Source organism: Gnatocerus cornutus, chromosome 5, assembly GCF_029298725.1.
Source record: "Gnatocerus cornutus isolate USDA-ARS CGAHR chromosome 5, icGnaCorn1.1, whole genome shotgun sequence".
Lineage (NCBI taxonomy): Eukaryota > Metazoa > Arthropoda > Insecta > Coleoptera > Tenebrionidae > Gnatocerus > Gnatocerus cornutus.
In genome coordinates, this window is record NC_142237.1 from 10,754,307 (window position 1) to 10,779,121 (window position 24,815).

General features: G+C 33.0%; 1 protein-coding gene across 14 annotated transcripts in view; it reads left to right on the plus strand.

Annotated features, from left to right (window-relative positions):
• Positions 1-24,815, plus strand: part of mtd (TLD domain-containing protein mustard) — a 55,711-nt gene that overhangs the window by 21,215 nt on the left and 9,681 nt on the right. For 9 of the 14 annotated variants that reach the window (XM_088037567.1, XM_088037572.1, XM_088037569.1 and 6 more), the window contains exons 1-5: positions 7,149-7,490; positions 11,651-11,710; positions 13,391-13,491; positions 21,062-21,135; positions 24,608-24,812. In XM_088037567.1, the coding sequence (XP_087893693.1) occupies positions 7,243-7,490; positions 11,651-11,710; positions 13,391-13,491; positions 21,062-21,135; positions 24,608-24,812 (688 nt within the window). In that variant the 5' untranslated portion in view covers positions 7,149-7,242. Of the gene's footprint in view, positions 1-3,738; positions 3,799-7,148; positions 7,491-11,650; positions 11,711-13,390; positions 13,492-20,773; positions 20,979-21,061; positions 21,136-24,607; positions 24,813-24,815 lie in introns of those variants that run through there. The other 5 variants (XM_088037574.1, XM_088037576.1, XM_088037575.1 and 2 more) reach the window with 4 other exon arrangements.

Here is a 24,815-nt window from a genome sequence, read left to right on the forward strand (position 1 = left end):
ACAAACTCATTGTCCCAATCAAGATAGATTTAAACAGTCATGTGAAATTATTGGATGATTTTATATGGAAACGGCGAATAGGACTAATTGCAGAAATACTATTGAGAAAACAGAGGCGCACTGTTTTCTGTTACGTATCGTGTGGGAATGGAATTGATTCAATTAAAGGGGAGGAAACAATGGACCATTGTCCTGGCAGAAATTTTAACCTATACAGGGTCCACCACCCCCAAAATCCTCTTTTATTTTAAACTCAAACTATCGGTGATACAAATTCTTGCTACCAGTTCTAACCCTAAGTGAATGCAAATTTACATTTTTTTTCTTTAAAATTTATGACGCTTCGACGCTGAAAACTTGAAGGAACACAATTTTGATTCAAAAAGTAAAGTGGATCTAGAAGGTGATTCTCTTCACACGTTAAGAAATTCACTACTGTAAACACCTTAAATGTAACTTTTGTTTTCTCACGTTATTGTTGAAATAAATTGCGCAACAATGTAACATCCCATCGAAGGGAATTATTTCAGAACTGTGAAAAAATCAACAGTAGCGAATTTACGAATTTATTAGGATAATCAGAAATGTGTTTGCCATAGCTATTTTTCATTAGCTACATTACCGGATTTTGCTGCCGAGAAAGTTTTTCTTTCATAATTTTTTCCACCTAAGAGCAATTAAGAAAATCGTAATATCCACGGTTTATTGCGAGCGAGTTTGTTAGAGAGCACGTTAGTGAAAGGAAGACGCTCTGAAAATTTTATGTCCACAGTTTATTTTTCCTGCGGATTTACCGGTTTACATAGAAGAATTTTAAAAAGATTGCAGGATTTGAAGGGGTTAACTGGGATATCTGTTTTGGATGCATAATATTAGATGTCTGCACAAGCAATTATTGTGTACACTTACGGTCATAGAATTTTGAGCAATGCCAACTGTCAAATCAGCTTTTAAAACTAACAAAGTACGTGTTTTTACGTACCTTGTGTCATGTTTTATTTCAGCCGTTGTTTGTTTGAAACCCTATGTCCAAAAAATTCCTAAAATTAAACTATACTTAGTTATTAATTACACTTTAATTTTACCCTGTGATTAATAGGTTGCTATGGGATATGTAGCAGTTGAATATATCTAAACGGAAAGTTAGTATTAATAACCGTTATCTGATTAAACACTTGACGCTATTTTTAAGAACGCCCGGACAAAACAAGTCAATGTCTCAAAAATTTCCACTTTTATTAAAAATTGCAAACATGTTTTTTGTAACCTCGAAAAATTTAAATGATCTTAATTTTTCTATTGAATTTTGCATGATTCATGTTGAGGACATTCACGAGTTCCTGTTTTTTAAAAATAAATTATCGCATTATAAACATAAACAAATAATTAAAATTGAACAAGTGTATAAGTTCAGTTCAGTCATGTGGCCAGTTTTGTTCGTAAGTTTCCATGTAAATAACGAGGGCGCTTGGACATGATAATTATAGTGGTACAAAGTTTTCTTGCGTTATTGGGGCTCATTTTTCGCAGAATTTCGCACAGATTCCGAATCCGGGCTCAAAATCCACCTACCACAACAAATAACTGAGTGACCATTTAAGGTTTCAAAAAGTGAATTTGAAATTTTTAATGCTCAATATTTACGAAACTACTACAGATAAAAAGAAAGGGTTTGCGCCATCCTTTTTTTCCTTTCGAATTCGCTCTCAAATATCCAAAATTCGAGGGTCGATTTTTCCGCGAAAAAAAATTTCGGTTCAAACGATGAAAGTTTTTCAATTTTTCGTTTTTTGTTCGCCATTCGTAAACTATTTGACCTAGCGATCTGAGATTCAGCCAGTTGATAGATTTTGTGCCGCTCTTTCGATTGATTTTCAACTCAAAGATATTATCGTTTTCACTTGAAACAATTATTGAAAATTACCCCAAAAAGAGCCTTTGAAAAGAAGTTTTGGTCAATATCTCGTTTATTTGTGAAGCAAATTCAACATATTTCGGCTCATTTTACGCAGAATGTTACGCGGAAAAAAACATAAGAATTTTTAATTTTCGTCAACAAATAAATGAGGGTCAAATTTTTGAAGGTTCGAAACCATCGGTGCTCAATATCTCGGAAACTTCGACAGATCGAAAGACACGGTTTTTGCCATCGTTTTTCTCGTGATTTTTTAGCTAAGAATTCTGTCTTAGATTTTCCGAAAGTTGAAAATTTGATTTTGTCAAAAAAAATCTTGGCTAAAACTATGGCCATCCCGCTCATGAACTCATTTCTTTTGCTGCTGTGTACATAAATCTATCATTTGTGAGACACCGGATTTACAAAGCAGGGAATTTTAATGTTATTGCAGGATTTCACGCCTCGCTGATGATGATGTCTTCCGTACAAATGAATTTTCCATAATTAATCATTTTATAAAAAATCGACGTTTTATTGCAACAAAGAAATAAAAATATGTAATGAACTAAATGTGACGATCTCGTCGTGGCAAATTCACGAGTTGCATAATATTGCAATTGTTATGTACAACTTTTTTTCTACGAATTAAATTTGTTAGTCTACCTACTATTAACGACACCTAGAACTTACTACTTAACTGAAATGAATGATATAATAGCTGATTATATCGGAGTAGATAAATGGATTTTTATGAAAAGTGAAATTTTATAAAAACATTTTATCGTTTCCCAAAACTTGACTTTTTAATTGTATAAATCCTGTTATAGATAATACAATGAAGTTGTGCCTATAATAACAGCCGTGTGGCCAAATTACAGTAACGACATTTTTTCTAGTCAACTTATGGTGTCAAAAATAAATTATTCTATAATTTGACAATATAGTCCAGTTAAGAGCATCGCTCTAACGATGACACATCAAATGTCATCTACATCATTAATCAGAAAGCATGACATCCATTAATTTTTCACATCTCGGAAGTTCTGAATCATAACAACTTTAGATGATTTTTGGAAATATTAGATGCTATTAATAGCGCAAAACCGATAAGTTTCTTTAATCATAATCAATTGTAGTTGCTAGTCAAGTGTTCTTTGTTTTTGACAAACTTTGACGTTGACAGATAGTATATAGTATTTTTTTTAATTTGATTTGAAATTTTGAAGTGCGTTAAGTCAAGCGATATTACATATTTGACACCAGATTTAAAAATATTGATATACACACCTATATAGTATACAGGCGTTTTTTTATTTTCCATTCTAAAAACGTTATATTGTTTATTATAACATTTTAATAATTTTGCTTCAAACTATCTTTTTTATGGACACCATCATCTAAACCCTCTGTATAAAGAAAATCACACTGTGTCGTGTTCAGCCAAGTTGATAACGTTCCAGTCCAACGATCGCTTCTAGTTCTTCGTATGTTGTATTGAAAGGTATTTCATGTAGCGCGCTTTATCTTACTATCCTTTGCACTGCTGTAATGTTTTTCTATTTGTTTGTTTAAAATTATTGTTTACTGACTTTGAATCATCCGTCGTTACTAATTTTCCCTACATTTTACCAATTACTCATTTTTTGTTTACGTGTTTTTGTTATCTCGCCAATTTAACAATTTAGATTGAATCTTATTTACAATGCAAGGTGCTTGAAAGGAGTATTGACAAGGAAACATACTTTAAATATCTATAATCTGTATTTGTACGAAGAAGACTTATCTATTAACAGATAAGAATAGGTGGCTTCATTTCTCAGTTTGGCAGTGCCAAATCTAGTTTGTATACTTGCAGAGTGAGTGATCATGAAAACAGTTGTTTTGGTCAAGCGTTACTTTCGGTATGTTTTTTAACATTTCTTATTTAATTTAATAATAATAACTGACTACAATTGAGCCATTTTATTTTTTCCATGATTTATTGATGCGGTATTGGTCAACCATGATGATAAATATGAACTTCAAGTCTTATGGCTTTAAAACGGCCTTTGAAAAGTTGCAACGCGCAATGCAAAAATAACAATGGAGTTTTTTTTGAATCAAACTTGAATGGCTCGTAAAAATTGAATTGTTAATAACCACTAATTTTACAACCTTTCTTCAAGGATGCGTTTTGAAACTGCAATTTTTAAGTCATAGAAGACAATTTCATTAAACTTCACGTCTGAATTTTTTCCGGAAAAATTAATTTAGAGGTCGATGCTCCAGTTAGCCAAATATGACAGTAAACTAATTGTTTTGACAATTAACCACTAATATAGGAGAATGATTCACATTCACATTGTGCTCTAAATTAAAACGATAATTAAAAAATTAAATTGCGGCGTAATTTAATTAACGATGCGATCATCATTTTCACGAAAGGGCGAAAAACAGGAAGTTTTACTTAAAAAAACTGCGTACTAACCGCATCAACTGTTCCACTTAAAATGCGTCGAATTGTCATTATGGATAATCACTGCTACATCTTTATTCATAATCAGTTTCAGCGTTGTGCGTGTTTCACCATAAAAGAAAATTTAAATTAATTACTTGTGGGTGTATTTTGTTTATTATAAACAGCAATAATTGTGATTGAGTATCGTCGTGTGAAATCTTTTTTTTTTTCGAAAAACATAAATAAATTGTATTTCCGGGATTAATTCCGTTCGGGTATTTACCTTTATGTTAATACGCTTCCTGACGTCATTGTTTTAATGCTGTAAATAATAACCTATATTTGGATCCGATGTATTTTACAAATCACTAAAAAATCACCTTGTGTTGTTGCCGGTTTAATCATACACCCATTAAATCGGTACGAAATACTGAAATATTTTCAGGTTTTAGGAAACGAGGTGTTACCAATGTCATCCCGCGACATTTATGACAGTGTAAATTTTTTTTACCGCTTAATGACTAATAATGTTGCTAGTAGTATCTCCATAACTCAATATTTCGACTTTTGTTGTGATAATAAATTCTAATGATGAGCGAATGTGACTATAAAAACTTTAGAAACAAAAATATTATCACTTTTTTTGTAAAGAAACAAAAGCTGAATTTTCCCTGTTGGTGATCTAATACTAAAATTGGTGTCTACCTATAAACACTTCAATGCCGTTTATTTTGCGCTAAAATGAAATAACTGTAACCTCGATTAGTTAAGTAAAATTCTAATCGTCTTTATCTCTGATTTGATAGTGGAGGATTAAAATTGACTTGTGATAGCAGGAATTAAATTGCTAATATTTCTAACATATTGGCATTGAGTAATTTCGTTAGAACTGGTCGATTTTTATACTATTTGCTAATTAATATAATTATTGTGCATTTCAAGGGGAAGATTATTGACATTTATCAATGCACAGGAGATCATTCGGTATCCAGTTTAAGATACCGATTTATTTATAGAATCAAGGATGAACTTTACCAACAATCTGTTCGAACTTAAACTTGATTTGTTTTGCTACTTAAAGTAAACATATTTTCTCTGGAAGAACGGAAAAATAGATTTTCCACTATTTATTAGCACTACATAAAATAACAAATCTCCTCCATTTTCGGCACTTATTTTTTCCTTTGTAAATAAACTCAGACATGACAGTGGCAGCATTTTTAGCCTGTTATTTCCAAGCATTGTAAATATTATGAGCTCCACTTAAAATGCAATATTTTTATTTTAACTAAATTGTCCGGAAATGTGCAGTTTTGGTCATTTCTAGTTCACATCCCACAATTAAGCGGATGCATCGTTTTATTTGTCTCGTGTGATGAATTTTAATGAATAATAAAATAATTAAAGAGGCGTGAAAACAAAACGGCGAATTAATTTTTTTTTCACATTTTTTCAACTTCATCTTGAATCAGAACCCTTTGATGAAGTCATTGCTATTTCTCTAATCCGGACTTTGAGTCGCATGTTGGAGGTTTGCGCAAGTTTACTTGAATCTTTGCCAACTTTCAAATAATTAATCTTTCAATTTAATATTAAATCTGATGGGGCATTTTTTTCGCAGTTATTCTTGGTAGTTTCCATTGACCGTATTTGCGGATTTGTGAAGAGCGACCTTTGATCTGAATAAAAAATATTATTAAACAAAATAAACACTCATTTTTCAAAAGGCTAATTCATTACCTTTCCCAAGGAGTAATTTCTTTTACCTACATTGTTTATTAATCATCGAGCCTTTGGCAATCAATATGCCAAAAAGTGAATATCACTTAAGAAGTTCAATGTTACGGAAAATTGCCGTGTTGATTCACAACCAATTTAAAATTAGCATTGTGCCAACCGGCAATTACCTCTACTGGGTGTAAAAATATTACTGTAATCGAAATTTTCTCATTTTTTTCTTCATAGCGAAGAAGTTGTTTACGTAGCCTAACTTCATAGATCAAATCGTGACGTCAAGAATGCAGTTGATTAAAGAAAAACAGTTATTTAAACCGTTTGAACATATTTAGATGTTTATTAGTACGTAATAAAATCCCTGTCCAGCCTCACCCATTATGAATTATGTGCGAAACTTCTGCCTGGTTTAAAATTTTACGATTCTGTGAGGGAAACCTTTTTTGGGCGTAACTACCCTCCAAAATTCAATTATTGAAGTTTTCAACTTACTTATTCAGAGGAAGCCGCTGCTTAAATAAAAACCTTCGCTGAAATTAAGTTAGGATCGTTTCAAAAAGCAAACTGTAAATTTTCAGTACATTATGTCTCTTTTTTCGTTATAACAACGACATTTGTGCCTCAAAATTTTTGTCAAGAAATGATATTTATAATCTTGGCTGTGAGACAATATTATGTTATGATGTCTACTGGAAAATAGAGTCTAAACAGTTAATTGTTTATAGAGCAGAGCGGAAGAATTTTGGTATTTTCTCCGAAGTTTAAAACCGCGATAACGAATGTGGACATGGCCATTTTAGCGACGTTTAAAAATAAGTCTATGTTTATCCACAAAGTATTCTGCTGGGGAGTCGCGTGAAAGTAGTGGCTGCAGCAGCTAGCGAAACGATAGCAGCAGTCATAGCCAGCAGGTTAGTGCACCGTGGAATAGTCAGTTGGGTAGTTCGTCAGATAGCTGTCCCAATAAAGTGGAGCGCGACTCGTGTCATTCCAAACAGTGTTGTTGCTACAGTGATTGCATCTTTGGATCTTCGAGTTTAGTCAGTGACCATCTTTCAGTGCTTGGTGCGGTTAAGAGAGAGCTACAAACAGAAATAACGTTCCGCGCGGTTAATTGTGTGAAAGTATCGTTGTGCCGTTACAATTGCACAAGAGTACCATGTAAATAGCTGTCATGATGAATTCGGAAGTTCTACAGGTGGTCCACGAAAAGGACCCCTGGATGGAAGATTCGAACTGGAATAACATCGAAGAGGAGGTTTCGGAGATTGTGGTAGATAAGAAGAGCAGAAGAAAGTCGTGGCATGCCATCAGGTTCGAGAGGAAACGACGGAAGGGGGTAGTTGAGCCAGGATCGCCACCGGAGGCGCGCCAGAAGAGGCCCTCCTGGTGGAATATCTTCGCAGGACAACAGTGGCCCAGGTACAGGAGGTGGAACGTTGCGGAAATCATTTTCTAGCACGCCCATTCTTGGTTCACGTAAAAAGTACTTTCAATTTACACCGCGCCCAGTTTGATAGCCATTGTTAATACCGAGGAATTTCGCCAACTTTGAAACTACCTACTTATTGGGTTTACGAAGTTACCTTCGACCACAAATCCGGTTCGTTTTACCTCTAAACACGACTCTGTTAGGATAACTTTTGTCAAGACAAGTTGTAATTAACGAGTTGATTTTATGGAAATTTCTACATATTTTTGCTTATCTTATCGCTTTTTTCGAAACCAAAACATTGTTTAAAAATATTGCCAATTATGACTTGTTATAATTTAAAATGAATAATTACATAATTATCCGCAAGTGTTAATGTTTAATAAAATTGATGCCTCACGATCGATAAAAATCCATTATTTTCGGTCCCACGAGTTCTTTTGGTCTCACTAAAGAGCAATTGACTGCATGCGTATAACCAAGGCTCTTCAAAACAAACAATTATTGGTAATTATTATTGATAAACTAACCAATGCGTTGGCACATGTTTTTATTTGCAGTAATTACCGATGAGAAACAGTAAAAGCATTTTAAAAAAGTATTCGCGATATGACATGTTTTTGATCTCGGCTTATTGTTTTAGGTTATCTCGACCATAAATATAACGAGATTTATGTCTATATTTGGACAACCATTTTATAAATAGCTACTTTGTTTTTTAACTCATCCACCCGCTTGTAAAACAGATCTAAAGATGAGACAAAGTGATGAGTAATAAATTTATTCTTCGGAAAATTTTAATCAAAAATTTCCCGATTATTACAGCAATAAATATTTACGTGAAGCTTTTATACGATTTTATGCACCAAATGTTTTTGTGAAGATGCTATTTTCGCAGGAATTCACCCACAACTTTTAGTTTATAACACAAAACCAGCCAACCAGCTGTGATAAATTTCTGCCAATTTTTTCAGTAATAAACATACTTAATAAACTAAAATAAACAAGATTGCTTGGTCGGACATGATGAAGTGCAAATAGTAAACATCCGCCTATATTTCATGATCATCGTCAAAATAATTTTCGAATAAATTTGTCATGTTTTTTCCACGGACATTTTACATGTGACAATGTGCTAATTTGATAAATTCTAGAGACAACAGACCGATCGCTTCGAGTGTTGTTATGATGAAAAAAATTTATACGTTCTTTTATTATATTTACTTTTTTTCTATGTTTTCATTTAAATTTATTATATCTGTATACTTCGGTCATTAAACTTACAATAGCGATTCCTTTTGTTCGAGATCGGTTAGGAAAATTTATAAATGCAACATGTGTTAAAATCGTTAAATGATGGCTCATCGGAACTAATGTGGGAGTAATTCAACAAACAAAAATTGGGACAAATAAATTGGCACTTGATCAAACCCGATTTTAATCCCCTGTTGTATATTTTAGTCGGGAAATTATCGAGAATTAAATGTCGTATAAAATATAAATGGTTGTTAACTTTGTCCACAAATCAAGTGGCATGCTGTCAAAAAACCTATAATAAAAACCAATTATTTAAAATACGCATAAAACGTTTTGGAAAGAAGAAACTGTTGAAAAAAGTGGGTCAAAAATGTTTTGACTTTTAATTTTTATTTGTCAGACGACTGGGCTAAAACCGGCGCTACTCCACATGCATTTGTTGATCGCATGTTAAAATCGGATTAAGTTAATTTACTGGGTAGTTCATTAAATTCCCATTTGCTGTTCGCTGTGAAAAATGTCATGTCGTAACTAACACCAACCGCAGAATTTTTACGTTTTAAAGTTATCCTCTGATTGATTAAATTATGTCGGTTTTTTACGATCCTTCTGACGTCAACAATTTTGCGACTTGACTTGTTATTTCACCCAAATTCGAAAATTTAAAAAAAAAACTGTTACCTTTCGATGGAAGAGACTTTTTTCAATTTTTGGAGCTCAATATGTTAGAACTATGAGAAATAGAAAGTTGCAGTTTTCACCATCGTTTTCCTCGCCTTTTTGAAATTTGAAAATTGTCGAAAAAATCAGTTTTCCAAATCCAATTCGATCGATATATCGCTTATTTATTGGTGCTCATTTTACGCAGAATTTCACGCAGAATCCAAATCATAAGCCGTCCTTAACATAGGTCTACAAATAACTAAGTTTAGAAGCGTTTAAAGTCTCGGATAGCGACTTTTAGTTCCTTTTTCTCAAGTCGAAGGAATTAATTCAGATTCAACTGCTGACCATGAGCGGGTCTTGTACTTGTTGCGAATTTAACCCACTTAACCACAAAATGCACCACCCTGTATAGTTAATTCCATGAGATATTGATCACAAAACAAGCTCTTCGAATATTTTTTAAATCCTCTCCAAGCAATTAAAACTTGTTCTCCGCTGGGTTACTTTTTTCATTACTTTACCCAAATTTCAAAGTTCAACATGTCGTACTTGAATTATGAAGTTGCCATAAAATTTTCGGATGTGTCACAACCTAGTCAGGGCCTTCGAAAAACTAGTACAATGAAACATTCTTGGAATACTTTTCTAAGAGATAAAATGTTATAGGCGAAATAAAAACATTTAAGAATGTTGCTGCAAAAATGACCAGGCGGGTTGTCTGATTGATTGATCTTAAAAGTTTACGCAATTGGTTGTAATTGGCATTCCTGCAGTATCCTTTTAAAGAATTTTTTCAATTAATACATCCGAATTAAAATTTAATTGGAGGAAATGGTCGTGCACAAATAAGTATCTAGTATTGGCCAAATTAGAGATAATTTTAAAAATTGGATCGATTGTCAAGGACGACAAAGGAGTAAATAACAAACTTTGAAAGAAGCGTGTTAAGTTCTCGTATTATCTAGACATGTCGATGTAAATTTTCTTTAGAGTAATAAATGTTTTTAATAGTTTTATCATTGAATTAAACAAACAGAGTTGTAAATAACCAAATTTTATCTTCGTTTTTGAACTAAGGTCATCGTGTGGATATTTTTTCTGCCTTTTTATTCTTTTATACGTAAGAGCTACATAAATTAAACCAACATGAACTGCTTAATTTCTATCAATTAATGGAACACTAAATTGAAACGACCTTGCACCTTAATGTACTGATTACACCGGAACAGACATACCTAATAGTTTGCGGTTGAAAATTTGTTTAGGTGCGGTCAGAGGCGTATTGTCATTTTCTGTCGAGATGTAATTATAATTAACCATTCAATTTACGCAACATAAAAATATTACAACCAGATTTGCAGGCAACTCACCATTCTTTATTTAGTCATGACATGGGTTAATTAACCTTTTGTTTTAACGTATCACTATTCTTATCTACGGAAATTACAGAAAGTTAATCTTCATTAATTAAACTCCCGGATAAAAATTGCGTATTGTGAAATCAACGATTCATTTTTAAATAAGTTCATTGCGGTGCGCTTGGCGGTCATGTTCATGGGATGAACTCGAGGCATTATATTTTTATGGTTTCCGGAGAGGTCAGTCTGGGGTAGTCCGGAATCCGGAACACGAAAAACCTTACTAATTTATGGTCAATTTCTCAGGCAATTAGTTGCCACCCAGACCACGCAAAATTCACGCTGTTAGATTTTGATAATACTGATAATATAATTGTCCGTACTGTGCTTTACATTTGTCATTTAAATACGCTTTGACTCGTGGTAAAAAAAATTCCGGACGAAAAGCAGCGGTTTTAGGACCATGCCTAGAAAATCTAAGTTTTTGTCATCACAATGAAATTGATTTCTGTTCGCTTTGACTACTTTTAACACCCTATTTTGACTACCATGTTCTCAAATTCTTTGATTTTGGAGAAGAAAGTTGAAAGTTGATTGTAGCTCTTTCTTAACATATTTTTTTTGAGCTTTGTGTTGCACAGCCGCACCGGAAAAATCACTGAAAAAACAATTGGCAATATAACAATTTTCAATTTCAGTGAGTTTCCCGCAATAAGTTTTCACTTCTCATTAGAAAATGCGCACTAGTTGGTGTATTTATTGTCCCCTATATATTCCGAACTCATCTGTCATCAAATGTTTATGTAAAGTTTTCTTTGTTTTATTTTTATTTTGCACGCTTCTGATTTTTTTTATTTTGCTTGAATCAGGTCACGTAGGGCATCTCAAGATGGAGGAAGAGTACCTAAAGACAATTTACCATGGATGCGGTATGTATTGATTTTATGGTTTTATAATATTCGTTTTAGACAAACTAATTACTAATACCTAAGAAAATTGAAAAGAGATTGAGTTTACTAAAGAAAAACTGCCCATGGAAACCAATTAATAAATTGTGTTTATTGTTTTACCAGTGTTAAATTTGGCTTGGCTGTTAAACCGGAATCCGTCATAAATTCAAAACACTATAAAACAAGCTGTTTCATTTTATTTTACTGTCTAACTTCTAACTTTTCCGCCACTTTCCCCAACTTCCTTGAAACTGTATCAACTCCAGAATAATGAAAATCGACTTGTTACCTCCCGGAAATAAGAGTTCGCACAAAGAAAATGTTTAAATTTCATGGAACTCTCTACCAGATTCTGATAAAAAATATCATTCATATTGCTCGAAACTGTATATTTGGGTAATCAGAAACGTATTAGGGGTGCGAATGGTCATACTTTCTTCCCACCCCGGAAAGTGACAAGTAGATTTTTAGTATTGTCTGCAATAATGTAACTTTCAGAGTGATACAGTGTCGGTCAAAAGTAACTGGTACAAGTTTTAACGATGATCACTGCGCACCAGTACTTTTTTTCCTAAGATGTAAAAGGGGTTTTGGATATACAGGGCGTTTTGATTACGAAACAGTAATCGGTTTTTCAAGATCAGCTCTAGTTTTCGAAAAAATAGCTACTTTAATGTCAAATTTCAGGCTAAACCAGATATAAAAAAAACACTAATATTTCTGAAGTTTTTTTGCAAAAATCCTCAAATTCATTCAAAATCGATGTTACTTTACAAACAATTACATTAAATGTTAGAGCAACATCGCTTAAAAGATTGTCGAAATCGCAAAAATTGGTCTCAAGAAACTCTTTGATTTTTCTTTTCTTATTGCCAAAATCCTTTCTTTAAAATTTGAAAAAACAATTGAAAATCAAAAAAACTATAGCTGATATGATAAATCTGTCGACGAATTCTTACACAACAAGGTCTAAATTATGAAGAACCGTTGAGACTTCTTCGGAAAAAATAGAAAAGTTAAATTTTGTTGGACTGTGTAATGATTTCGGTGGGCTCACAATGACATTACCAAACCAAATGAACTGAATGACAGTTATTTCTTCGTAGACCTGAAATATTTAGTATTAATAGTTCCAATTACGTTATTTTAAATAGTTCAATAGATTAGTTTTAAGCCCGTTTTACAACGAGAAAAAAGTGAACCAGTTGCTTTTGCCCGCCAGTGTACAAACAAATATTTGAAGGTTAGATGAATTCTTTCTTTTTAATTTTCAATCAGTAAACATAGCACCATTATTATTGATGTTTTGCACTAAATTGGCTCAACTTAATAGCAGTTTTTGTTGTCATAATCTTAATTTTATGTGCATAATTATAAACATTTGAATATCGAAAGATTAACAATAATTGTAGTAACTATGGAAAAAACAACTTATTAATAATTAATGAGTGGAGACAATCTCGAATAATTTTGATATTCATTCGCCATGTCCCGAATATTCATAGAAATTTCTGTATGAAATTCAATCAAGTTCCGGAAATTGAAATTTCGTTGGAAATGTCACTCTTTTGTCAAACTTCGAAACGGTATTAATTGAATTTTGGTGACATGACCAAAACGTTCCTCTATGTCGCTCATCTGTTTATTTTGGCATTACAGGAGCAAAAGCCGAAGCGTGGACCACGGAATATCTTCTCCCTTCGATCTCGAGGCCCTCCGAGCCAAGGTGGACAGCCAACTGGATAAGAACCTCGACAGAGGTGAGTTTCTGTTTTCACCTCTGTAGTTGTATGGGTTGTAGTACTTTTATTACTGCTGTTGGCCGTGACAGTTTCGCACTTCTTAAAAGCCACTCAACTTCGATGTGATTTATTGTAGACGACTTTTTCAGTTTTTTCCTCCTTTTGTTTCTTCGCCTTTCATATGGGCACCGTGCGGATTAACCTTGTTCAACTCGTGTACATGATGCAACGGATTTGCATGGTTGCGCTATTTCGAAATTACACGCATAAAAAGGATTCCTGATTAGAAAACCAAAGAGGTTCCACTGGTAATTCGAGTGTTAAGAATCGTCAGAAGTGAAAGCGTGATTTTGTTGTATGAACTCGTTTCATTGCATATTATTTCCAGTACCGTTTTGTTTGTCTGGAGTTGGTGTGGGCTTACTCGCAGCTTTGCCCTTGACTTTGCCCTAGGTGTGTGATTACGACATGTGTCTGCCAAGGATTTTTTCTGCTTTCTATTAATTTCAGCTCTGGGTATAATTAGAGTTTGTTTTGGTAAAGAGATGTAGTCAAGGTTATAAAGGTGGAGCACCTGATTTGAATATCGCCATTTATACATATAAATGCACATGCCGATGGTCCGTTGCTCCTGTCAAGGTGTTGTCCCATTAGAGGACTCTACTCGCGAACCGGCTCTATGCGAACAACACAAATTTTTAATGCGCGATATTTGTTCACGCTATAAAAAGAACAAACTCATTTTAATTTTACATTCCAAAAGTTCCGTGGGAACGTACATGGCGTGTTTTCATTAAAAAGTCTCTAGACACGATGTTTTATTCCAGTGCGTCAAGTTTTACTCCTGTCCACTTAAATGCAGTTTGTCAAAAATGTTTAATATAATTAACGGAGCGGAAAGCAATTTTTATTTTATCAAAAGGAAGTTGTAAATTTTATAACCAGATACCTACCAAACGGTGGGTCTTCCACAATCCGGTTCATTTAATATTCTCACTTACTGAAGGTGTTTAATCCATTAACGTGAGTAGATATACTTGAATGCTGTTGAACTTTAAGTAATTTAAAAATAACTTATAAATTTTCATTCAGTGACAGTCGTTGTGAAAGGTTTTTGTAGTAGCGAAGATTACCCATGGACGGGTCGGAAAAAATAATTGTAAAAAAGCAGTTTTTGTCAGTTTTCTTGCACATTTATATTATAACATTTTCAAAAAGTGGAGAATTATACATACAGAATTGGGTAAGGTCGGTTGGGGTAACTAGGCCATGGGCGTATATTTTTTCTAATAATGGACCTAGGGATCAAATATACTGTACGTAACTATACACTAACGTTCAAAAGTCTTGCACCCACCAAAATTTTAAACAAAACTATAAATTACATGTTTTTTGATCTTAAAATTGACAAAAATTTCTAGCCATAAACTTCACTAACGCTATTATATGCTATACACAACTTTTTTTAATTAAAATTCGTAACTTTTTTTAGTTTTTAAGTTATGACAATGAAATTTGAGGAGGTTATAATTTCTAAAGTGATCATTTACTGTTCTAAACTACATTTTACAACAAAAAATAAAGATTTTAGAAAATTTTATTTTAGGATGAACCAAAAACTTTGAACTTTTTATCATTAAAATTCGTATTCAATATTTATCATGCTTTTATAAAAGAGTGCAAGATTTGTGAACGTGAGTGTATATTATAGTGTCATGCATACAAATGTGGCAAAAAAACAAATTGAAAAATTTGAAATTTATCAAGGAAACCTATACAGATTTATGACCTAATAGTCGATCCAATCGATGGTAAAATTTTATGGTTTACACTCGTAATTAAACAAAATAAAAAAATGAAAAACTAGGACCCAATTATCCCACCCCACCTTACAGTAATCTGTAATATGAACGATGAACTTTGTGAATCTGAATTTAATAGTTTGACCCTCAATACAGTATTGTGCTTAATTAATATTGCGGAAAGGGGTACTTCCAACTATCAACGTAACACTAATTGCTTCACCACCATTAATAATATCAATCCTCTAGTCAGGTCTGGGGTTGCCACAAACAGGGGGTTTTGAACTTCTCGCAACAAAATAATAAATTACATATTTTGGAGTAATTAACTGGGGGTCTTCCATCCCACTTCTTGCTGCCGATTTCACTTTTTTGGGGCTCTTGCTTGAGCCGGAATCACCTTCTTAATCAAATTTTTATATTTTTTTTTTTGTCACCGCCATTTCAGATTAATGTTCCTTCACCTGCACCCTAAAGCTTTCCATTCTGCGGTCATTTGGTCGCCACTTTCACTTTACTCGTTCACTTTTTGGCCACTCCGGGACTTTCTGTCTAGGTGTAACTGCCTGAAGCCGTACCATTGTTCTGGTGTCTTTTTCCTTCAAAATAACGAAGAAGGGATGTTTTGTTTTTAGTAAAATTAAATGTTTTTTGTTAGCCCTTTTTAGATCTAAATGGATATAAAGTTGACATGGCCATTGGGTCCCATTACAATCAACTGAAATAGAAAATTCAGATCGGACGTGTGTTATTGCGCGTAATCAACACGCGGCTGCAATTCAAGGTGAAAATTGCATCCTAGTCTCAGATTCTCCAGAATCTCTTATTAAGCAAATTATAAAGAAAACAGAATGTATCAAAATGAGAAAGACACAAAAAACGGAAATGACCTCAGTTCAACGATCAATATCGCCAGAGATTCAAGTTTTAATTGCCTAGTAATCAGATTTATTTTGAAATGAAAAGATTCACGAAAGTCGCCACAAGTTTTTTTTCCCAAACTTTCAAACAACATTGTAAGGCACTATCTAGAATTTGCCGACTGTGACTGAGCCCTTGTTCTCCAGCCGAAGTCTCTATAGTCTCTTGGAGTCTATTCAACACAGAACCAGAATTCCTTGTGGCAGAATACGACCTTCAGTAAGATAAAGCCGAAGAAAACAAGACTGTACTTTCTTTAGAGGCGTAAACGAAACGACCTCTTAATTGTTTATAAAGCTGCGAATGATGCTGGGCTCTCGAATTAATGGTCTGTTTCGCCGCAATACTTCAGCGTGCCGGAGACCTGTAAAACTGCTCCAATCAATTTGCTTTTGTTCTAAATTATTGCAAGGTGATTTTCAATTTCGAATTACTGCTAGAACTGCAAGTAACTACCTGCAGCTCAAATCGTGATTTCGGGTGCAGGTAAAGCGAAAAGGACTTGAAATTCCGTAAATCCTTTTAAACTCGTTTTCGGTGGAAATGACTATTCACTAAAAATAAACTGAGTTTTCGCCATTTTCGCAATTTAAAAATGACCAGCAAAACCCCTAAAGAACGTTTTGCAATTCCAAGTAAATAGAAATTCCGAGCCACGATCAGCTGTAGAATTACAAGTAGATGTCATCTCAACAGCGTTCAATACCAGCTCATTTTTTTCTAATAGAACATATGTATCAACACTCCTCATTTGATGTTTTCGCTGTCGAGCCAGTAGTTTTCATGAATAAATTAAACAGTGATTGGTTGTCATAAAACTTGTTGCTCTCTCATCGCAGTTAGATTTGGAATCGAAATGAAATCAATAAACTAATAATTCTTCAATTGCGAGGTCAGTTTATGGGAAGACCTTCAGACTGCGTGTGATTATCGAAAACTGAGTGAATGATGTGAAATTCCGTAATTTGCGAATGTAATGATGAATGCACAGCGAAATTTTTTTTCGAGGTCCTTGATGACGCGAAAATTTGGCCGCTAATAAATGAGTTACTGACAAGTTAAAAATCTCAACTCAATAGTAGAAACATTGAAAAATCGAGTCTTATTAAACTGTTATCATTTAATTTGTCAGGCACACCTGGAGCTGTCGTTAGAGTTTCATTCATTCTAAATTGCTCCAATTACTAATACAATTTATAGTTACATAATAAATGCATAACAAGCTACATTTTGTCATCCATTCAATTCAATGTTAATGTTTTATCCTTTCTAAGCCAACAACTTATACAATCTGAAAATTGATCAAATTATAACGCTTTGACGATGAATTATTTTAAGAAAAAAATTCTACCATAGGCAACCAACAATGCGGAAATCTTCTAATGTTTAAAAATGAATTACGGAGAAACTTTTGTTGACACAGCAACAGTTAATTTTTAAAATTACCCTGTGGAGCTTTCACAGCCAGCCTCATTAGCGTCGGTTAAAATTCTGGAGCACGTACAACGCTAACATTCGCATAATCATGAAATTTAAAATTAATATTTCAGCAGTGTCGTGCGGTATTTACTCTTGTGAAAAAAACTGCGTGAATCACGTCGAAAAAATGTTTTGCCCTAATTAATGATTCTAAAATAGCCCATTTGGAGTGTAACGAGTTTCGAGCTTAAATTATCGTATTTTTGCGAACTTGATCGCGATATTTTTGTCGGAGAAACATGTTGACATTTTTCACATTTTTTCTTCTAATTTAACACCTAACACACTAACTTGTCCGTATTGGTGAGCGGATTAACTTCAATGTTATCACAATCATTACAGTCAATTAGACGGAATTTATTAACCTTTCCGTGGGATTTATTTGATGAAAAACATCTAAATTTAAATAAATACGGAAACTTAATTGCTGCTCCAAGGGAGACGATGCGGCCCTATTTCCAGATGATGATAAAATTAATTTTAATGACTCGTAATAAAATAAAAATCCAATATTTAATTACCGTCGTAAAATGTAGTAAATGTAATTTTATCGTCCTGTTATTTCGGGTAATTTCGTTGATCTCATGTTCATGGGCGAGTAATGTTTTTTTTAATGAAAAAGCCGGAAATACATATTGTTCGTTCGTTTTTGTACTCGAACTTCGTTGTGTGGTTGTTGGCCCTAATGAATAAAATTTATAAAAGATACTTTTGTGCTCAATATTCACTCGCTGTTCATTTACAGAATAATAAATTCATAATTTAATTGGAACATATTTGTATGGAATCGTGACGGCCTAAGACAACATTTCCTTAAATGTCAAATTGTTTGATTATGAGCCAGCAGAACCGTAATTAAACGCTAGAAAGGTATAATATTTAGGTTTTGGCATTGAATTTGTTGCACAAGGGAACAAATTTTACTTTCTGAGAAAGAATTTACATTTTCTGGTTATTCACGTTTACGTAATTATTCTTGAAGAAATGGCATATGGATGAATATATGAGACTTCCGCAGAAACAGGAAATTAGCTCTTAAATTATTGATTGAAAGGAACTTTTCATGTATGATGTAAGAGGTTGGGAGACTATTATCGTTCCATTTATGGATTACGTGAATATTTCTCGGCTAATTAAATTTACATATGTATTTTTGTATCTGCTCGGACGCAAAATTTCAGTTTCTGTCATGTCAGTTTGGCACAGTAATTTATCACGATTCAAGCTGGCACAGGCAGGGGCGTAACAAATGCTCGGGCCCTTAAAGTCACCATTTGTGCAAACTAAATTCTTTCTTTAACCTTTTAACTGTATGTACGTTTCGCCATTTTCTCAGAAAATGCAAATGATAAGAATTTAAAATTTTGGGGACAAAAATAAGCGGATAAGACGAATCGAATAAATAGATTCACATTTACGTGACACTTTCGGTTATGCCGGATTTTGCTGTCAACTTACTTATTTAAAATAGAACCTATATTTTATTGTGTTATACAGGGTCCAGCAACACTTGTGTCCACCCCCAAAATCGTCTTTAATTTTAAAGATAAAATTTTGAAAATTTGCATACGCTCATAGTTGACACAGCTCTAGAAGCTGACGCAAAAATTTGTTTTTGACCACAAAATTTGTTTATAAAAGATTCACATAAAATTGAATTGTCACCATTCCAAAGCATGGTTAAAAATTGGAAACAAAACAGTATAAACATTTCTTTTTTCCGTATTTTTAGTAGGAAATATGTAGGTGTCCAATAGATAAAGTTTAAATTTTTAAATTTAGATAAATTTTATTGTACGTTTGTATTGTGCTTATTTTCCAATTAATCCAGATATGCCTAAAAAAAAATTGTTGATTGTCTTATTTTTTTGTAACTTTATTTTCTCATAATGATGTTAAATGAAAGCACAAATAATAATTTCTAACTAGTTATTTGCGCTTGTACATACCTTATTAGGGCGTCTTTTTAAACGGACAGTAGACAGAAGCAGTAAAGTAAAATGTTTAAAATAAAATTTTGTTGAAAACAACAATTAACTTTTGACATAATACAATTTAAAAATTTTGTTGCAAATATGTCTATCATGTCCAAATGTTTACTCAACAAATCTGAAAAAACTTACCCGACAAGTTTAAGGTCTATTTGATTAACCATTGGGTAAGTTAATGTAATAATTTAACGTTATTTACCGCCATCAGCATCAAATAAACTGGCTAGAAGTGCTAAAATACTCTCTTTAACAGAAAAAATTGCCGCGGTCTATTCAGAAAAGATAGATTTTATTTAATCTTGCTAATATGAAACCTATGTTGTGTGTCCTTTTAAAAGGACAGTAGGCATATCTGGGTTAACGTGGCGATTTTGAATTAGATTATAGAGTACTTACCTCGGAAAAAAAATTTCACTTCTGTTGTACAATTTTTTTTACAAAAATCAAGATATCTCTAATATGATTTAATTTAAGTATAGCACATTATACTATTATACATAAAGTCACCCTTAATTTGGATGTAGAATCTGAAAATGCAATAATATATGGGGTGTTTCATTTTAAATAAGCAAGTTGACTACTACTTACGGCATAACCGGAAGTGTCACAAAAACGTGAATATTGTCATTCGATTTGTCTTATTTGCTTATTTTTGTTCCCAAAATTTCAAATTCTCATCTTTTGTAGTTTATGAGAAAAATGTCAAAACCTATATATACGTTTTTAACATTGAAAGGATTAATTAGTGAGCTCTCTAAACCCCTTTAGGTACGCACTGCACTAGACCTTACATCTGTCGGCAAATCTGATATTGATTGTTCAAGTGTTTCTATATTTGAATGGAAGTAAGTTGACTTTGAACAAAATTGAGCAGTATCAACAGTCAAATCAAATTAAGCTCAACAGATCAATATTGGACTGAAGCCGACAGTGCTACATTTCGACATCATAGCTTAAGTTCAAGTCTACAAACTGATTTTGAAAAATTAGTCCTGCAGACTGGAAAAAGTTTTATTCCTGCTGCATATGCCGCAACCAATATTACACTTGCGTCGTCAGTTGCAATATTTGCAGGAGTACCGGAATCCTGCCGTGAAGCGTAACAACGCACCCAAGCGTCAAGGTCACAGATGTTTTGTTATCTAGGAAAATGGTGCCGAGCAGTTGTCATGGCGCAGCTGATGGTTCTAAACTGTGTAATCGCTATCAGTCATGAATTTCGTGAACGATTATTACGATGCACCCGAAATCTTCATAAACAAAATCGACGAGGAACACGATTACGTTGTGATCTATTTTGCGAATTCTAAAGGTCATTTTATGTTTAACAACACAACTTTCTTTTTTAATTTCCAATGTGGAATTATCGGTTGAGTAATTGTTTGTTTGTTGCAGATCTTGACGGTTCGAGTAACAATTTAACGGAGAAGAAGAAAACGGGACCTCCTGAAAATACTACGACTTATTTGGTGAGTGAGTTTTTTTCTACAAGGTTAGGAAGTTAAGGTTGAGCATATCCCAGTGAAATGCGGTTGTTGAAAACTCGTAATAAATTATTTCGGATTATAATGTCAGATGGCAAATCCGAAAAGCTGATATAATATGAAGTATGTATTTATAAGTAAAGTGAAGTTGGTGCTAAAAATGAATCAGTCGAGTAAATTTCAAATGAGTTGTAATAGCTAGCAACTTGAAATATTGACTCTGCAAATTGCTTTCAGAGTTGCTATTTTGAAATGACAATTGTGTATTATTAACATATTTGTCAATCCAAATCTAAGGAAAGAAAAAAAAAATTGATGGCAATGTGCACATTTCTAGACCAAATTTTTCACGTCGACTTTTATTCCCTACTTTGCCATGCGTTGCATGTCGAAGCGATCTGAAACTCAACATGAATGCGCGCTATTCACGAAAAAAAATTCAAAAATAAAATTCTTGTAAGTAAGTTATTTTATCAATAATTTTGTGTTAATGTTATTTATAGTTAAACCGCATTGACTCTCATGTTCATTTACAATTAATTTCATCCTGACAACAAAATCGGTATAGAAAAATGAACATTATGATTTATTTGCATTTCTTATAAATTTCGTAAAGATCATGTTAAATTTGTCCCGGAGAGACTTATCGGCGAGCTGAAAAATCGACATCAAAACAGATTACTTTCAATCGAGATTAAGATTTTTTTGTGACTGACACTGAAGTTAAACTTTTGCTTCGATGGGACAGGATAACAAATGCGACAAAAAAGTGACATATGGTGACATTACTTTTGGTTGATGTTTCAAGGATTTGTCACTTCATAGACGTCATTAGGGGCGTCACTCGGCTATTTTTCTATTTTTGTTATGGTGGAGTAAACATTTTTTATTTTTTTTTATTGCAATATACAACAAGCTAAATTTTTTGTGATTAAAGAAAATTTTAGGTTAAAATTAGATGAGTATAATCTTTTTAACTTGATCATAATCTTCCACTCCTAATTCGACGCACTGTGAAGACATATTTGTGAAGTGCAAATTTCAAATTTAAAAAAAAATATTGAAAATGTCAATAGACCAATTTAACAATGATTCATTCCGTATGAATCATTGTTGGTGTTATTAAAAAAAAGCAAAATAGGGACAAGAATTTAGTTCGGTAAAAAATCCAACTACGATGTTTGTCATAAAAACCGTCAAAGCGCATGTAAATTAATTAACTTATAATTATAATTTTTTAACCTTGAATCTTGCAGGTAATACAGTGTGATTTACATAAGTTTACGGCACTGGAGAACTTTAAATGCAACCAGTAATACGTTTTTCATGGTACCTTTATTCAAAACATCAGAAGAAATGCAAATACAACAAAATTGAACCAAAAACTACAAAAAAAATGTCGAGTAACTCTTGAAAATTGTTTGTAAGGGTTAGTGTTATACAGAGTGATGAAAAGAAGCGCCCATGAGTGGAACAATCATGTCCTTTTCAGTTACACCATCTTAAAAATCAAAGCAAAATTAATTTAAAACTCATTCCTTTCCACAATAAGAATTTTTTTGAAAGGAAAAACTTGGCAATGCTGCTCAACTCTTTCTAATAAAATTTTACATTCGACAGTCTCCGTAACTAAGCAACTAATACTGAGAGCTTTACAATGTTGCAAGTACAAAGCCAAGAAATGGTACTTTTAAAAGTTAAAGAAACTTGGTTTAAAGCACGTTTTGTGCTTTTTTTTATACAGAACATCATAAACTGTAAAATATGTGATGTCTAAACTATGATATTGTTATAAAAAGTTTATCCAAACAGAGTTTTATCGTTTATAAAAGAAAACTTCTAATTTTAGTTAATAAAGCATAAACTTCGTTTTGGTTTTCAATTTTGGGCTCAGGAAAGAATAGTTGTAACATGATAGGTAGCATAGGCGCCTTTTTTCATCACCCTGTATGAGGCCAAAGAGTTCTTAAATATAACACATTATTCTAAACTATGTAAGTAAATATTATTGTGACTTTTTTAATGACATCTCGCTAAACATGTTAATTAATTTGTTACATTAAAAAAACTTCCTGTTGTTGTTAAATGTACACATAGTCGTGGAATCTCAAGGAATTAAAAATTTTGAGCATGTTGGTTTATTTAAATGAGTATTTTTTTAACAAAGAACAAACAAAGTATGCACACTAAAATAAGAAATCCCGTTGACATTTCACAGCGGGTTTGGACCGTATTTAAAATGAATTGGACCCTTTTTTTAAAATACGTTTTTTATGTCGTAGCATTTCCATTACGCCTATTTTGGTATTTACGAGTTTGCTACCAATTTTCCTCATAACTTATTGTTTTATGTGGCGAAATAATATCGGAAAACTACTTATTTACTGCAGTTTTGAAGACCATCCAGGAAAATTTATGACTCATTATTACTATAGTAAAATATTTATGGGATTTTAAACCAACTAGTCGGAGTTGAGAGCTTCAGTAAACGAAAACTAAAAACGAAAAGAAAACTTTTAAATAAATTACAAAAATTACAAATTATTGACTCCCAAATCCAAATGGATTGTAACACGTGGTTTTCTCGTATTACGTTATCACAAGTCTGTAATCATAAAGTTATTTGATAAGAACTATTAGTTATTAAAAGGAGGTTCATGTTTCTCTATCGGTGTTTGTTTTCCAATAATTTTATACGTAACCGTTTTGTAAGTATTTTTATGTTTAAAATATGTGTAAACTTATGTATTATCGTGGCTATAATAAACGACCACGGGTGTTTGAACTAACCCTCAAAAAACTGAAAATTGTTGCGTAATAATTATAATGCTTAAAGTTGCGTCAACTTTCAAGTCAGAGTGTTGCAAAAAAAATCTTCATTAACATTCACTAACATTCAGAACGACGGTTTGTAACAAAATATTAGAAAAACGGTTCACTTGCAGTCGTGAAGTTTTGAGTACATTTTTATGTCATGCTAAGAAAAAACATATAAAATGTGCTTTATTGATTTGTAAGTAGCATACTTAATAGTGGAAATCACACCAAAAAGTAAATCTAGTAGTTTTCTAGATTTCAAACTCTACTCTGCAAATCCAACCCAGAAAACGGTCACAATAGACGAAAAATCATCATTTAGCATCAAAATAAGCGGATTTCTCTACGAATTTTGCTGATTTTGTAAAGATTTCTGTTGATTTCTTGCGATTTACCGTTGAATCTTGATAAAAACTAGTAGTTTTTTAGATTTCAAGCTCTACTCTGCGAATCCAACCCAGGAAACAACAGTAAACTCCAAAATTACAATAAATTTATTTATTCAATAACTTGTTTTGTTAATGTCCAACAACTCCATTTCATTATAAAGGCATTTGCGTTCAAACTGGGAATGTTGTTGCTTTGCTAACAAATCCTCCGGGTAATGTTCTGAGCAAATTTCATATAACAAATGTTCCAGGTTGCTGACAGAGACACCCTTACATCAGTGGCGGCTCGTTTTGACACAACGCCATCAGAATTGACCAAATTGAATAGACTAGCGACCCCTTACATATTCCCTGGACAACAGCTTTACGTACCAATTCGGGAACAACCAGAAAATGAATCTGAAGGATCTACGCCTGTGGAAGACTCTCATGATGACTTACCTCCTGAAGAAAAAGGTG